Source organism: Pituophis catenifer, unplaced genomic scaffold (assembly GCF_029215685.1).
Source record: "Pituophis catenifer annectens isolate HBS135680 unplaced genomic scaffold, rPitCat1.0.hap2 SCAF_1, whole genome shotgun sequence".
NCBI classification, from domain to species: Eukaryota; Metazoa; Chordata; class Lepidosauria; order Squamata; family Colubridae; genus Pituophis; species Pituophis catenifer.
The window spans coordinates 348102030-348117546 of NW_027256881.1; the positions used below are offsets into that span (position 1 = coordinate 348102030).

Genomic DNA, 15517 nt, shown 5'->3' on the forward strand with positions numbered 1-15517 from the left:
TACTCTATCCAAGAGAGCTCTCTTACCTGTGGGACCTTAAAGATGCTGAAGATGGAGGCCATCTCCATTGAAATCTTGGCACTGAGACCACCAATGACGGATAGCAGAGTGTCCTGCAGGTCACATTTGTACCCTGGAACCACTTGGCCTCGTGAGCCGAGCATGGAGAGGCTGTTTAAGGAAATAATCTCCTCCCTCTGGAAATGGCGGTAGATGTGGAAGCCAAGGGTGATGTTGGGGAGCAGAAGAAAATCCTTATTGACCTCAGAGACAGCAAACATCAATGCAAGGAACTGCTGGTAGTTACTGGGTAGGAGACTGTAGTAAGAAAAACATTGGAGAACATGACAGGAAATCTTGTGCTTGGCTGTAGAATTTGCTTCACTGTTTCGGGGAACTTTTTGGGGCAGCAATTCGCAAATTTCATTGGGTTTGGGTTTTTTCAAAGGATTTCCCTTGACTAAACTTGGATGACTTTGTGAGAAAGGAGACAAGCCTTTCCATATATATCATGGACTGGTTTATACTTTCTATTGATTCCTTCCATATTCACTTTGCTTTAGTGGCTGTAATCCTTTCCAACTGCTCCCCTTTCACCATAATTTTTTAAGGTCCCTCTTGGAGCAGCTTCTTCAGGTGTGGTCAGGATTGCTGAGCACAGGACTACAGTGGGGATCTCCTCATAGCTTTACTGAAGGCCATTATTCATGAGCAATGTTGATTCCAAAACTGAGAGGGATTTTTTTAACCCCTGAACACTTGAAGAGTGTTGAGCTTTTATTTGAATTTTCTACCAGAAGCTTCTGTTCAGATTAATATTATAATTTAACTTCTTCACTAGGCCAGCACAGCTTCCCTCTTCATTTTTCTTGTTTATCATCTTCCTGATGAAGAGATTGAGAATTCCAGCCTATTTTAAAAGCTTGCTAATTTACTGAGAGAAGCACAAAATATGCACTACACCAGGACCGTTCAAAAGACTAGAAGAAGTATTTCTGAAAGGAGTCCCAGAATTTTAAGCAAAGAAAACATTTATCTGCATGTTTCTCCTAAGGCTGAAACTTACACATTTTCTAAAAGAAGATTCACTGTATTAAAATCTAGGTCAGGAGGCTTGAAAATCATTCGCAAGGGTAAATTCCCACCAATAATGAGATCACCAGGCCTGTAGTTACTTTCCTCTAACTGTCCATAATCCCTGAACACACATATCTTTTGCAGCCTCTTTGCTGTAGTTGGAGCCAGGAGCCAGAAAAGCAGCAGAAGCATCAGAAGTAGCATAACTCCTGCCCGGTCATTCTTATCACCTTCCCTCCTAGAACAGAACACAAGGTTTATGCAGAAACTGATTTGAAGGTTGCTGCTGAAATCTCACTGAAACTTTAGCAGATCAGACACCACCTGTGCCACCTGGATAGCACCAGGACAAATTTATATCAAAAATCCTTCCTCTTACCTGTCTTTGGGCTGTGACCTTAGAGAGAACAAAGGCATGTGAGTCTCTTCAAACCCAAGAGTGAGCTCTTTGGAAGGCAGGCTAAGGTGACACAATCTGCCCCCCATCTGGTGAACTCAGAGATAATTTTTAAAGCAAGTTTCATCCTGGAAGATCTTTGTGTCTGGAAATCCACAGGAGATAAATGAAAAATGACTGTACTTGTGATAACTGCAGGGAAAAGCCATTGACCTGTCCCCTAAGCAACAGCTTCTCTTCATGCAACAGAATGGAAAACATGTTTGTGTCTCTTGTAATTCCCAGAGCAGATGGATTCATGGGGAAATTGTGTTGTTGTCCTACATGAAAGTGACCCCTGCGCACAAGATGGATTTTGGCTTATTCCCTAGTTTGGTCAGATAATAGGAGGGCTACTTGCGAATAGTGGCACAAGGCATAAATGGAATTTGAGGAAGAATCTCAGGATATTAACTACAATTTTTTGGCAAGACTTGAAAATTTCTGTTGCTGTAGCCTAAGGGTAGGAATTGTTATCCGGGTGTCTCTTTTGGTCCTTTGGGGTGCTGCTCCCCAAATTGCCAGGCCTGAAATTCTTTTCCTGAAGATTCATTCACAGGACTAGTTGGGATCATTACTACTGTACCAGCCTCCCTGCTGCCTAGCAACTTCCATGTCTGAGCCTCTGGAGTGTATTTCACAGTTTTGACTGTGGGGTTCCCCAGGCTTATAGTCTTGAGAGATGTCCATTTGCCATCCCTGGGGCTGCCCTTAGAAGCATTTCAAAATGGCCACCATCATTCATGGCTCAACTCAAAACAGGCCACTTCCAACGTGATCTGAGGAGGCCTGATGACTTTGAAATTCTTTTTTGCTTCCCCTCTCTGCAGGGAGGCAGGATCTCTTTGACCAGTCCACTCTTAGTGACTGATGGGGTTCCAAATGGAACTGAGGATTATACCCCAGGCTCTGCTGCATGGTCCTTCGGAGGCCTTGGCCACTACCTGGAATAAGACAGCTACTGAGGCCTTGGATAAGATCACTTGCATGCAACCTCTCTTGGTCCATTATTCCCAACAGGCCCAGGATTCAATTGAGGGAGCTGAAAAGGGTCAAGAGACATCCAGAGCTCTGCTGAAGGAACATGACAGATGAAGCTGACTGAACATGAGCTGGAGCCAGTCAAACTCCATTTCACTGAGGGCCAGATCAGGATTGTTGTTGCCCTTAGGGGAGCTGGGAGTGGCATGGCTGTGTGGTTGTGGGTAGGTGTGGACAGGATGGGCATGGCGAGCTTGATGTCCCTGGGACCAGGCTGATCCACCGGAGGAGACTCACTGACCCTCTTGGGCCACACGGGGGGTGCACAGATGGCAGCATGAGTCATCTGACCTTTGAGCTCCCAGGGCACCAGGACTACACAGCCCTGCCCCACTTCGCTGAGGGGATGCCTGGGCTCACTTGCCTCCTGCTCCAGGCTGCTGCTGCTGTGCTCTCTCTCCTTGCCCGGTCTGGGCTTCCTGGACTTGGGGGAGGGGCTGAGGGACAGTGGGGCTCCTGTTGGAGGGCTCTGCTACTGCTGGTGCCACTGCTTGAAGGCGAGGCAGGGGGTGAGATGGGGGTGGCCTGGACGCGGGGTCTCGATGTACGCTGGTGTGGGGCATGTAAGTCAGCTCTGGGGCTGGGCTCAGGCAAGGCAGAGTAGGGAGGGCAGTCCCGGCTACCTCTTGGGGATTGTCTTCCTGCCCTTCCCATATACTGAGGCCATTGTGGGTGGGGAAGTGGGTGGGAGGCTCATCCCACATGTCTGGTGGAGCTGGAGGAAGAGGTTTGGACAGCAACAGCAGCAGGTGGGAGCAGATGCTTGGGGGAAGGCAGGAGATTTGGTCTTCAAGGGGGCCACGCAGCCACCTGCCCTGTCCCAGCTGAGATGACCACAGACAAGCAAAAACAAATGGGGGGACAGAGTGGGTGAGTGAGTGGGCAGCCACCTGGTGCATTCAGCAGGCCTGATCACGTGCCGCCCCCCCATGGCTCTGCCTCCACCTTTTGCTTGGAGGGCCAACCTGGCAGTCCCAGTGCTTGGACCCACCTGCCCAGCATGGGCTGTGACTACTGCCAGACACTGTTGGACCCTGTGCACTCGTCCCCTCCTGTGTGTGGACTGGGGTGGGAGGGGCCTTGTGTTTGACATACCTGAGCTAGAGCTTCTATGAAGGCCTACCTCATGGCACTACAAGCCACAAAATGTCAATATTTCTCCATACTTTTTGCACTTCTTATAACACTGAGTGACACCCGTGGCCTTTTTAAAGATGATCTGGAACCTTCTGGGTAAGGGTCATGTGTAGGTTTTCCTTCAGGCCTCACAGGATGTTATAAAGATGGTGGACCGTAACTTTATATGTTTACAATCTATGAAATAAATGAGCCTCACAAAGATTTTTAAACTAAACTGTTTTATTTACGAAAATAAACAAAGCCTATTCAAACAGAATATCCGTTGTCAGTCTCTTCCTTAAGTATCTTGTCAGCTCTTTCTCCAATCGCTCTGTACGATTGGAGTTTGGGCCTTTCTTCCTCAGAAGGGAGAGGCTTTGGTGACTTCAGCTCTGCCTCTGATCCCGAACTGGGTTAGCCTGCTGGCAAGCAGCTCCTTATATACTGACAGTTAGTGACAGTTAGTGACAGTTAGGGAAGGCATAGAAAAAGCCCGGGAGATTCAAATCCAGGAGCTTCACTCTGATTGGCCTATTCAATTATCTAAGCCAAAGGCCATTGATAGGCACAGCAACTGTGAGGGATTTTTTTTTTCTCACACTCACAGAGGAATTCTGGTTGATAAAATTGCTTGGATCTCTTCCCAGTTGGAGGCCAAGCATGGTGTGGATCCTATGGAGAAGGCTGGGAAAAGGACTTTTGCAGTAATTTAGGAACAGTTTGATCCGGCTGATCCCAAGGATGTTGACAGAGTCCTTGGGATGTAGTTGTGACCACCTGTGAACTAGATCCATGCCCCCCTGTTAATGACATGGTTGTTAAATGAATCTGGTTTCCCCCTTGACCTGGCTTGTTGGGAGGTCAGAAAAGAGGACCCCGGGACACTGCAACCGTCATAAATATGAGCCAGTTGCCAAGGGCCCAAATTTTGACCACATGCCCATGGGAATGCTGCAATGGTCATAAGTGTGAAAAACAGTCATAAGTCACTTTTTTCAGTGCCTTTATAACTTTGAACGAGGATGGCCTGTATAATGTCACATAAGGGTTTTAAACTCCTTCTGCATTTAATTTTTATATTGATTGTATAGTTTTTGGTTTTTGGTTTATTTAGATCAATAGGCCAATTTTAAATAGCATGTTTTCTCCTTTTAATGTAAGATGTTCTGCACTCGGAAAATAAAATAAATAAATGAAATCACCGTTGTTGACCCCCACATGAAACTTCACCTTCGCTGGAGCTCCAGAGTTTTCTGCAATGCTGCACAAACAGCCAGAGGGAAGCAGAACGAATCACTTTGTCACAAGGCCACATGGTGCAATGACAGAAGCGGCCACCATATTCCAAGGGACCACAACTGAATGAGGCCACTGGTGGCTGCTCCCAAAATCATGCTGGAAGTGTTTGCTTAGCAAATCTGTCCCAACATTGATGAAGAACATCATTTGTTTATGCTTTACAGACCTGTGAACATTGTCACTGTGTAGTCTAGGACAATTGGCTGCAGCCCCCTCACCCCAGCTGACCCATGGCATTCACCCCTCCCTAGCTGCTGTGGTTGACGCTCCCCTCTTTGCAAAGTGGACAATTCAGGCCTTGGCAGGAGTGCTCATGCTTGCATTTTGACTCCCTGTGAGTTGCCCAACTTTGGTGGAAGTGCGTAAGGTGAGCACATCGGCCAGACAGTTTCTGTCCCCAAACTTCAGTTTGGTGATCAATTCCTGGCGTGTCCAGTTTGCAAAGAGGGGCCTGCAAGCTGTAGCTTGCTATCAATATAGGACAGGACTGGGCTCTCTGTACAGGTATCTGGGGGAAGAAAATTCTCAATCAGTCCTGGAGTGACAGAGCCTCTAATTTAGGAAGCACCATTTATGGCTCTCCAGTTGGGACCACCGGTTGCATAATGCCTTTGCTGGCCTTGCTGGTGGACAGAATGTCAGGCCTGTCCCAGCTTAGACATTTAGGAAAGAAAAATCCTTGACTCTATCTGTAGAGTTGGGTATACTTTTACTAAAAGTCAATTGGTTGCAGCGTAAGCAAAGCCAGATCTGAAGATTCCTGTATAAACCATTAATTTTCCCTACTCCCATATGTCCCATATGTCATCTTGTTAGTGTCCAATGAGGTTAAAATTAGTTGTTTTGGTAATAGTTCTAAAGTTTGATGCTTATTTGGTGGCCCTTTGCATTCTATTCCCATGCCTCTGTCCTTGGATCGTTCAGTCATTGTCTCTGGTTGCAAAGTTACTATTTCATCATTGTTGCTAAACAAGCACTATCTGTAATGTTTATGTAGCTATTGCAACTGCTTAAACCTTCTGGCTTCAAATGCAGGACCAAAAACGAATAGTCAAGTCTCACAGCAATATTGCTTATTAAGAGTGTGCCCAGGATAAATTTTCTCCAGAGAATAGTGGGAGGAACCCTTGAAGACCAAAGATTGCACTCATATTATACATTTCAGAAAGAAGGAGAAGATGATTTATGTATAAGAAATAGATGGTGTAATCATATATATTCATAATTAACAAACTATCAATTATGCTGTCATTCTTCTAGAATGATTCCTGTGGAGACCTTTTGTGCACACAGATCTCATAGACAGCGTACTTTACCATGGATGTCCATGAGATGAAATGTCACAAGAGATGATTAACATACTCCATACAATTATGACATTCTTTGCTCATTCCTTTCAGGGAAATTCCGTCCAAAATTGATGAGGCAGTACTGCAGATCTGTATGTGAGGAAGATTTAAACTCTGCTATTTCAAAAACAATTGAGTAGTAGTAGGGAAGTTCTATAAAGCCTCAAACATCTAAGGAAACAGCCTATATGTTTAGAAACACTGATATTGAACCCAATCCTTTAAAACACTACCTTAAAAATAAACTAAAGAAAATAAGGAACAAAATAAGAAAATTTCCTCCTTGAAATAATAAACACATCTTTTTTCCAGTTTAACATTTTTATTAGGTTATAAGATAAAATACAAAATACAAAAGTAAATAAGAAGACACAATGTGTTGAGGGGGAAACAGGGAGAGAAAAGTGAGAAGAAATTTGGGAAAAGAAAAGGAGAAACATTGCCTTCCGACTCCCCCTGTTGCAGTAAAAAAAAAAAAAAAACATTACCATCAAACCACAACTTTTTGTCTTCTCATAGTAATATAAACTATCCATTTCTATAAAAACATATCAATCTAATCAGTAAAACCCAAAATCAAAGTTTCATTTTTTATCCACCTCAAGCACAAAGTTCAGAAGTGGTCTCCATGTGGAAACAAAGGATATTTATATTCTTTCCTTTAACCAAAACGATCAATTTTGCCACTTCTGCCAACTCCATCAGCTTCTGTAGCCATTCGTCCGTAAGCGTCCTTCCATTTTTCTGCGTATAATAGTTTTGCTGCTGTCAACATATATAAGATCAAAATTTTTCTCCAAGTCTTTTTCCATTAAACCCAAAGGAAAAGTTTCTGGTTTCATTTTTATTTTCCTTTTAATAATATTCTGTATTATAGTATGAATCTTACTCTAAAATTTCTTTGCCTTAACACATGTCCACTACAAAAGGTAAGAAGTTCCTTCTTTCCTTTACAAATTCATTTGAAATGCCTTTATGCATTTTGCATAACTTATCCAGTGTTAAATGCCAGCGATACATGATCTTATAAAATTTTTCTTTTTAATTACAGTTTAATGTAAATTTTAAACCTTTCATTTACATATTTTCCCATTGTTCAAGCATCGCATTATATCCAAAATTCCTTACCCAGAGAATCATACAATGTTTTACATAGTCACTTTCCAAATTCAAGTTCAATAACATTTCATAAATCTTAGCAATAATATGCTCATCACTACCAGACAACAAGATTTCCAAAGCATTTTTAGCAAAATCAAACTGACAACTCTTTTTATTTGATTTAAACTATTTTTTCAGTTTTGATATGCAAACCAATGGCAAACATAACCTTCTAATTCAAGTTCTTCCCTCAACTTTAATGTATCTTCACCAGAGTTGAAAGATAATATTTTACTGTACGCCCAGCAGTCTGCCTTCGCCACCATTTATTTTCTTAAAAAAGCTTCTTGTGGGGACACCCAAAGAGGCAACTTCATATAGCACCTTGTTTTATATTTATTCCAAACTCTTAGTATGGCACGTTTAGCAAAGTGATTACTAAAATCAACATTAACTTTAACTTTATCATGCCATAAATAACCGTGCCATCCAAACCTTAATTCGTGGTCCTCTAATTCAAGTAGCCTCTTATTCTGGAGGTTCACACACTCTTTTAACCAGGCCAGACAACATGCCTCAAAATACAATTTCAGATCTGGTAAACCCAACCCCCACTTTTTCCTAAGCATCTTGCAATAGTTTGTATCTAATTCTTGGTTTTTTCCTGTTCCATATAAACTTAGAAATATCTGAAATAATAAACACATCTTTAATAACAAGGGCTTTGGAACTCACTAAGGAGACTTTGAAAACACAAAAAAGAAAAAACTGACCACCCGAATATTGTAAGCAGTTGCAGAACTTCATAAGGAATTCTTTTATGGACAAATTCCTCCTTCCTGTCATCATTTATTAGAAATCTTATCACATTCTAAACATGCCACAAAGACAAATATAAATGAGGCAACTCCTTGCATTAGTTAGACATTTTTGTTTCTTACTATATTTTCTCTACAATTCAGATCGGGCCTCAGCAGAATAATGTAGCATTTGGGAAAAAAGATACAAGCCAAGAGAGCAGCTCCTGAGGCCAAAATGGAGAAGATCTCCACAGCCACCATGGACTTCCCTTTGGTGCTCAGGTAGGTAGGGAGGAAGGAGATCCAAACACTACAAAAGACCAGCATGCTAAAAGTAATGAACTTGGCTTCATTAAAACTATCAGGCAATTTCCTAGCTAGAAATGCCACTGTGAAACTGACTAGGGCCAAAAGTCCTAGGTAAGAGAGGACACCGTAAAACATTACAGCTGAGCCTTGCTTACATTCCAAGATGATCTCTCCAAACAAGGAGTGGAAGTCCAGGTTAAGAAATGGAGGAGAGGTTCCCAGCCAGGTGGCACAAAGGACTGCTTGGATCAGGGGACAGGCTATGACAATGGAGTTGGTCAGTGGTTTTCCTAAGAGTTTCCTTGTCTTGTTCCCTGGTTTGGTAGCCATGAAGGCCAGAACCACCATGACAGTTTTTGCCAACACAGAGGAAACTGCAAGGGCAAAGAGAATGGCAAAGGCAGATTGTTGTAAGAGACAGGTGATCTTCCCTGGTTGACCAATGAAGAGGAAGGTGCAGAGGAAGCAGAGCAGGAGGGAGACTAGGAGAATGTAAGTGAGATCTCGGTTGTTGGCCTTGACAATCGGTGTGTCATGATGTTTATAGAAAATTACCAGGACTGCAGAAGTGATCACCGAGAGGAAAAAAGCAAGAAAAACTAAAATGTATCCCAGGGTTTCTTGATAGGCAAGGAAGTGGATCTTCTTGGCAATGCACTGGTCCTTGTCCTTGTTGGGATAATGGTCTTCTGGGCAGGGTTCACAGTGAGCTGCATCTGAAATCAAAAGTCTTTGTCTAAGGATTTCTTGAGCAACTACCATACACATTTTCCCTCCTGCAAAAGTGAGACGTGTGTTGCCTTCCTGTTGTTGACTCTCCTACAAAGGGAGTAATGAAACAATCCCCTATACTATTTATGGGGCATCAAAAAGAGCAAATCATCCTTCATTTATGATGATCCTGGGGACAGATTAATCAGAGACAAGGATTTATTCAGTTCCAGCTGTCCATTCACTGTGCACTTCCATGAGTAATGTGGCTTTCAGTCTGAGATTCCTGCTTGTTTTTCCCGCCATAATTGAACACAAAGAAGAATGGCAGATCCGTTATCCAGAAATGTTGCTGTTTTGTTTTGAGTACATTATTCCTGCCTTAACATCTCTACTTTGTACTTCAAATCTGTTCATTCCTGACTTCCAGTTGTACTTCCGGTGCCTTCAGAATCCTGATCCACAAGCTTCGTGGTCAGCTCCGACCTCTCTTTATTGGAGGGGTCAAATCGGGACCATAGCCACCCTGGAGGGGTGGTGAAGCAAAGGGGGACAGCCTAGCACACTGGTTCTCAACCTGGGGGTCGTACAGCCATTTCACAGGAGTCGCCAAAGCCCTCTCTCGGTCCCCCCCATGCCTTCACTCATCCTCACCCTCTGCTGGATCGTCGTTCGCTGTTTGCTTACCCTACCCACTCCCAATCTATTGCTGCCTCCTGAGTCCCAGCTGATGGCTAGAGGGAAAAAACCACCCCTTTCAGCTTCAGCATAGGTTAATTACCACAAGTTGATTAGATCGGCCTCCCGACTCTCAGCTGATTTGCTCTCAGCTGTTTTGCGCAGGGGTCTGTTCTCTGTTGCTAGCTGCAAAGAGAGCTGGAGCAGATTTTTTTCCCCCTAGCTATGCTGAAAAAGCGAAACTGAAGGTAAAGCAGGGTCTTTCCTGCAACATGACAAAATGAGGCAGAGACAGATTTCTTTTTCTTTTTCTTCACCAAAAAAGGTAGATGCAAAACTGCAAACAATGGGAAATTTAGGGCAAAAGAGGAGGTTCAAGATTTTAAAACACAAAAGAAAAAAAGCTCTATTTAGCTAGGGAATAGTAGTAATTGAAATACTATTAATTGTATATTGTATTGAAAGCAGAAATGGTTAAGTTGTGGTTTGAAGGAATATATGGGGGAAATTATTTGGTTTATTATTATTGGTAAATATAATTAATTGATTTGTAAGAAATTGAATTGCATGGAAATAATTGGAATATTCATATTCATATTGATTAATATACAAAAAAGACAGTTATATAACGAATTGATTTATATTAAAATGTTGAATTTGTATTAAATAACTGTATTACATAATTACATAATTAACCAATGTGAGGATGGATATAAAAATAGATGACAATGCAAAAGGGTATAATATAGAATAGAAGGGAAAAATTGATTAAGATAAGAGATGAGGATGAAGGGTAATATTGGTTTTTTAAAAAAATAGATGAGGAATAAATATGGGAAAAAGGAAATATAGAAATTGTAAATTTAATTGAAATGACTAAACACTGTTTAAATTTGTGAACCGGCCAAATACTCTGTTCAAAGAAAATACATTGTATGTTTGTATGTGTGTTTCTAATTATTGCTATTTATTCATATTTGTTCTCTTTTATTCTTTAAAGTTTAACAATTCATTCTTTATCTTAATATCTTTATATTTGTTTGGGGTTGGTTTTCTTCCCTTTCATCTTTTTTATTGTACAGCAATCTTTCTCCTCAAACCTACCACCTCTCCCTTTTCTTTCCTTTTTACTTTCTCTCCCCCCCCTCTTCTTCTCCTCCCTACTTCCTCTTCCTTTCTCCTTCTCCTCCTCTCTTCCTCCCTCTCTTACCCTCATTCCTACTCTAATTTCCCTTCCCTTCCTTCATCCCTCTCTATTGCTGTATCCTTTTATGCATGTGGACTACTCAGAGGGCTGAAAAAGTTATTTTTGACTGGTCCTCGCACTGTTGACCAGTCCTCGAACTTACAACTGTCCTCACATTTTACGTTTTTGCCCTATCTTGTCACCATGGTGAAGAGAAGCAGTTGTGAAATGAGTGACACAGTTGTTAAGAATGCTACAATGGGCATAAATGGTGACCAATCATAAGTGTGAAGACCGGTCAAAAGTGTGAGGACCTGTCAGAAATCACATTTTTCAGCCCTCTGGGTAGTCCTTTTGTGCACAGGGACTACTCATAGGGCTGAAAAAGTTATTTTTGACTGGTCCTCGCACTTTTCACCAGTTCTCAAATTTACGACTGTCCTCACATTTTATGTTTTTTGCCCTATTTTATCATCATGGTGAAGAGAAGCAGTTGTGAAATGACATGGCTGTTAAGAATGCTACACGGGCATAAATGTGAGGATGGTCATAAGTGTGAGGACCAGTCAAAAGTGTGAGGACCTGTCAGAAATGACTTTTTTCAGCCCTCTGAGTAGTCCTTATACACATAGCCATGGCCACCCAGTCACATGACCAGCTAGCCACACCCACCCAGTCACATGACCCCCCCAAGCCACGCTCACAAAATAAGCCACGCCCACAGAACCGGTAGTAAAAAAATTTAGAACCCACCCCTGGTTGGGGGTCACCACAACATGAGGAACTGTATTAAAGGGTCGCGGCATTAGAAAGGTTGAGAACCACTGGCCTAGCAGGTAGAGGGGAGTCGCGTCTCCCTTCCCTGACTAGGAAAGCCCACTCTGCCAATGACAGGGAGAAGCGGCACCAAACATGGCTGCCATGAAGCCGAAGACAACCTATATACCCAAGACTGTGCAGGAGCAGAGAAAGTGAGTGGCTTGTGAACTGGGCAAAAGAATAATTTTCTTTGAAAATATCCCCAAGAAATATGAGGGGGAAGAATACTGGAACTATTTGCTAGCTGCGGAATAAGCACACACACACACACACACACACACACACACACACACACACACATAAAAGCTATAATATTTAAAAAGAGAAACTTTTTAAAGAAAACTAAGTTAAAAAATTGAACTCTCAAAGTGAAGATGTGAGATTGAAAAGGTATTTTTTTAAAAATATATATACTGGAATTTGATCTGGAAATTGTTTATATTTTATGACTATCAAATTTTATGACTATTCGTTCACCCACCTATGGGATTTACAATCTAAAATAATTAAAATTGGATTATCAGCATTATGCATTGAGGCAATACCAAGCTGAATCATGATCACCATCTGCTGCTAAGAGAACTGTGCATCTATGGGAATTCGTATCTTTGTTGGATTATAAGGATTTACTTCAAACTTACTTTAAACTTCAAAATACAAAACTTTTGAAGAAATAAAAGTGATTGGAAGGGACATGGATAACCTCTGGATGTTTTTTAAAATTGGACTGACTGTAAAATGGAAATAAGTGGATATAATGATATGGAGCTGACATACCAAGACATGAAGGATTTTATAAAAGAACAACGTAAGGAAATGAAGCTTCATGTGCAGAAGCATTTTGATGATGTCGGGGTCAGTGGGCAGAGCCTCCCGCTGGTTTTACTACCAGTTCTGTAGAACTGGTGCAAACTGGGAGCAGCCCACTACTGGTAGTAACATAATGAATATAAGAAATGAATTGTTGGAGATAATATGTACATTTAAAAAATGTGATTATTAACAAAAAGCCAGAGAAAGATCATGATTGATATACTGGAATATTGAATAATGAAAAAAGGAAAGATCACATCTTTGATTATTAGAATGATAGGGCTAAGGGGGAAAAAAGAGGGCTAAGATAGAAGTAGAAATATGAGGGGGGAAATAGTAAAAAGGAGCAGTATATCATCTTAATAGTATATTAAGATGATATGAAGTATGATAGAAGTATGAGAAGGTTTAGAGTTGAAAGATGACAGTAGAAACTATAGGTTAGTACATTTAAAAATGAAAATGGGCTGTAATTATTAAGAATAATATTGTTATCATTATTTATATTGAAATATATGAAACCCAGGAATCAAACCATTCACAGAATGAGATGTATAAAATAAAAAAGATAAAAAGCTTTTTAAAAATCTGTTCATTCCTTCCTTTCTGCCCTATCGAAGAGACATAAATAGATGGATTTCCTCTTTCTCCGGCAGATCTGTTTCCTCAGAGGTTGATAGAGATGCTGGAAGAAGCGGGCACTAAATGACCAAATAAAACCTTAGACTGCATTCCCTACTTTCTCAGGAAAAGATTGAAAGGTGGTTTCCCAATTGGAGGTATAAGTAGAAGCAGAAATGGAAGTTGGGGATTGATAAATTGTGCTCCCAAACTATCCTTGCTGAGGATCAAGAAAGGTGGCCTCTGTGGCCAGGGCAGTTTAGATCAATAGAAAGGTTTTATTGAAAAGTATCAGTGCATGTCAATTTTATCAAAAATGGTCACAATAACAAAAATATACTGATTTTATGAATTTCTTCCTTGATTCTGGAAGATTTAAATTTGAAGTATGGTCTACCTGTCTGATTAGAAATGGTCCCTTCTGGACAAAGGTCACATTGGTAGCAGCAAACCTGCTTGCCCTCTGGAACTCTCCTCCTCTCTCCTGCATGGCACCTCTTCATGCCGCACCTGGCAATGGGGATGGTCTAAAAGATAATATTTGAAATTACTTAAGGAACGAACCTGCTGCATTCATTCTTTTCCCCATTCCTACTTCTATGTTCAGATTCTCTTCTAAAGAGGTACAGTGCCACCGTCTATCAGAAATATGGAACAGCTCCTGAGGGATTCAGGCCACTGGCATTCCTGAGACATCAATAGATGCCGGAGATTGGAACTGGGGTTTCATCATTAGGAGGAAGGCTTGTGACTGAACTGCAGCACTTCTAAAAGAAAGAACCATGAGGATACAACTGAGTTCCATGGAAATCACTGTTGCTTTCTGTAATTGCATCCTGCATTTCAAGCAGATGTTGATCCCAAGGCTAACACTTTGTGGAATGATATAAATCAGATCTCAAAGCAGATTTTTCACCAAATGACTGCCATGATTTCTGACTCAACTGAATATTTTTCAACTTAGAAAGATGTTCTGCATCAGAAGAAGAGAATGAATCTTTCTGTGAATTTACAACATTTCCTTGCAGCTCACCTTTGTCACCCAGACAATTCCACCAGAGTTAATGGTGAAATCCTGGCCTGGGGGAGCCTCAGGATTTACTTGCCCAACTTTCATGGGGACAAAAGATTGATTGGGGAGGAAAACCCAGTTGAGAAGATCATAACGAGCAGATCCCAGTCCATCTTCTGAGAAGGAGACTTCCTCTCCAGCACTGTTGTTGAACTGCACATTCCTCAAATAGGGAAGAATCTGAAAGAAAGGAGACCTTCAGAAATAGGAGAATTTGGGCTAGAGGTACAAATGGAACATCATTGTTCCACCTCTTGGTGGTGATCTGAAGAATCAGGTGTATTTTACTCTGAAACTAAGTTTTCCCTTTATCACTGGGCATGGTTTCCAATTCCAATTTCACTAAAACACAGTAATTTTAGTTCCACAATCTAAATTTAATTTTAGGATTTTCCTTTTGTGATACTTTGCTATGTGCACTTTAAAATAGTTCCAAAGTCTTGTTGACTGATAAATGAATGTTTGGAGTGAATAAATTATTTCTATCCGAACCAGGGAAAATTCCACTGATTTTCTCTAGCTCATTCTCAAAGGCAGCAGAATGCAGGAACCAGGTTTGATCTATTGGGCCATGTGGAAGAAAACATCTCACCTGGTTGGTCACTTCACTATTCAGAGATGTCCAACATTTTAGCCTTTGATGCAAAAAATTCTGGTAAATTTCAGATCAGGAACCCATTAGGACCACTTTGAACCTTGCTCTGTGCTGTGGTTGTCATAGAAACAGAATCCTATTATTGGAAGGGACATTGGAGGTCTTCTAGCCCAACCCTCTGCTCAAGCAACAGACCCTCTACAGTTTTAGACATGTGGCCATCCTGTCTCTTCTTAAATGGCTCCAGCAATGGGGCATTTAACTTCTAAAGATAAACCATTCCTTAAGAAATTTCTCCTTAGTTCTAGGTTGCTTCTCTCCTTGGTTAGTTTCTATCTGTGGACTGAGTCAAAAGACCCAGAAATTACCTGCCATGACTGGACATTTGAGATCCTCTTTCCAAACCTCATCATGATCGATTGAACTCTGGATCCATACATTGCATGCAAAGCATATGCCAGAGTATAAACAGCATTGTAGATATTGTAACT

General features: G+C 41.4%; 1 protein-coding gene across 1 annotated transcript; it reads right to left on the reverse strand.

Moving 5' to 3' along the window:
• Nucleotides 1–8342: 8342 nt before the first annotated feature.
• Nucleotides 8343–9299, reverse strand: LOC139312529 (vomeronasal type-2 receptor 26-like). The gene has a single exon (XM_070937401.1). It carries the CDS (start codon nucleotides 9297–9299, stop codon nucleotides 8343–8345), a length of 957 nt encoding a protein of 318 aa, XP_070793502.1.
• Between the last annotated feature and the right edge of the window lie 6218 nt (nucleotides 9300–15517).

Bases quoted from the DNA above. Each gene is read 5' to 3' on its own strand.
- LOC139312529 (XM_070937401.1), bottom strand. From the start codon at position 9,299: ATGTGTATGGTAGTTGCTCAAGAAATCCTTAGACAAAGACTTTTGATT.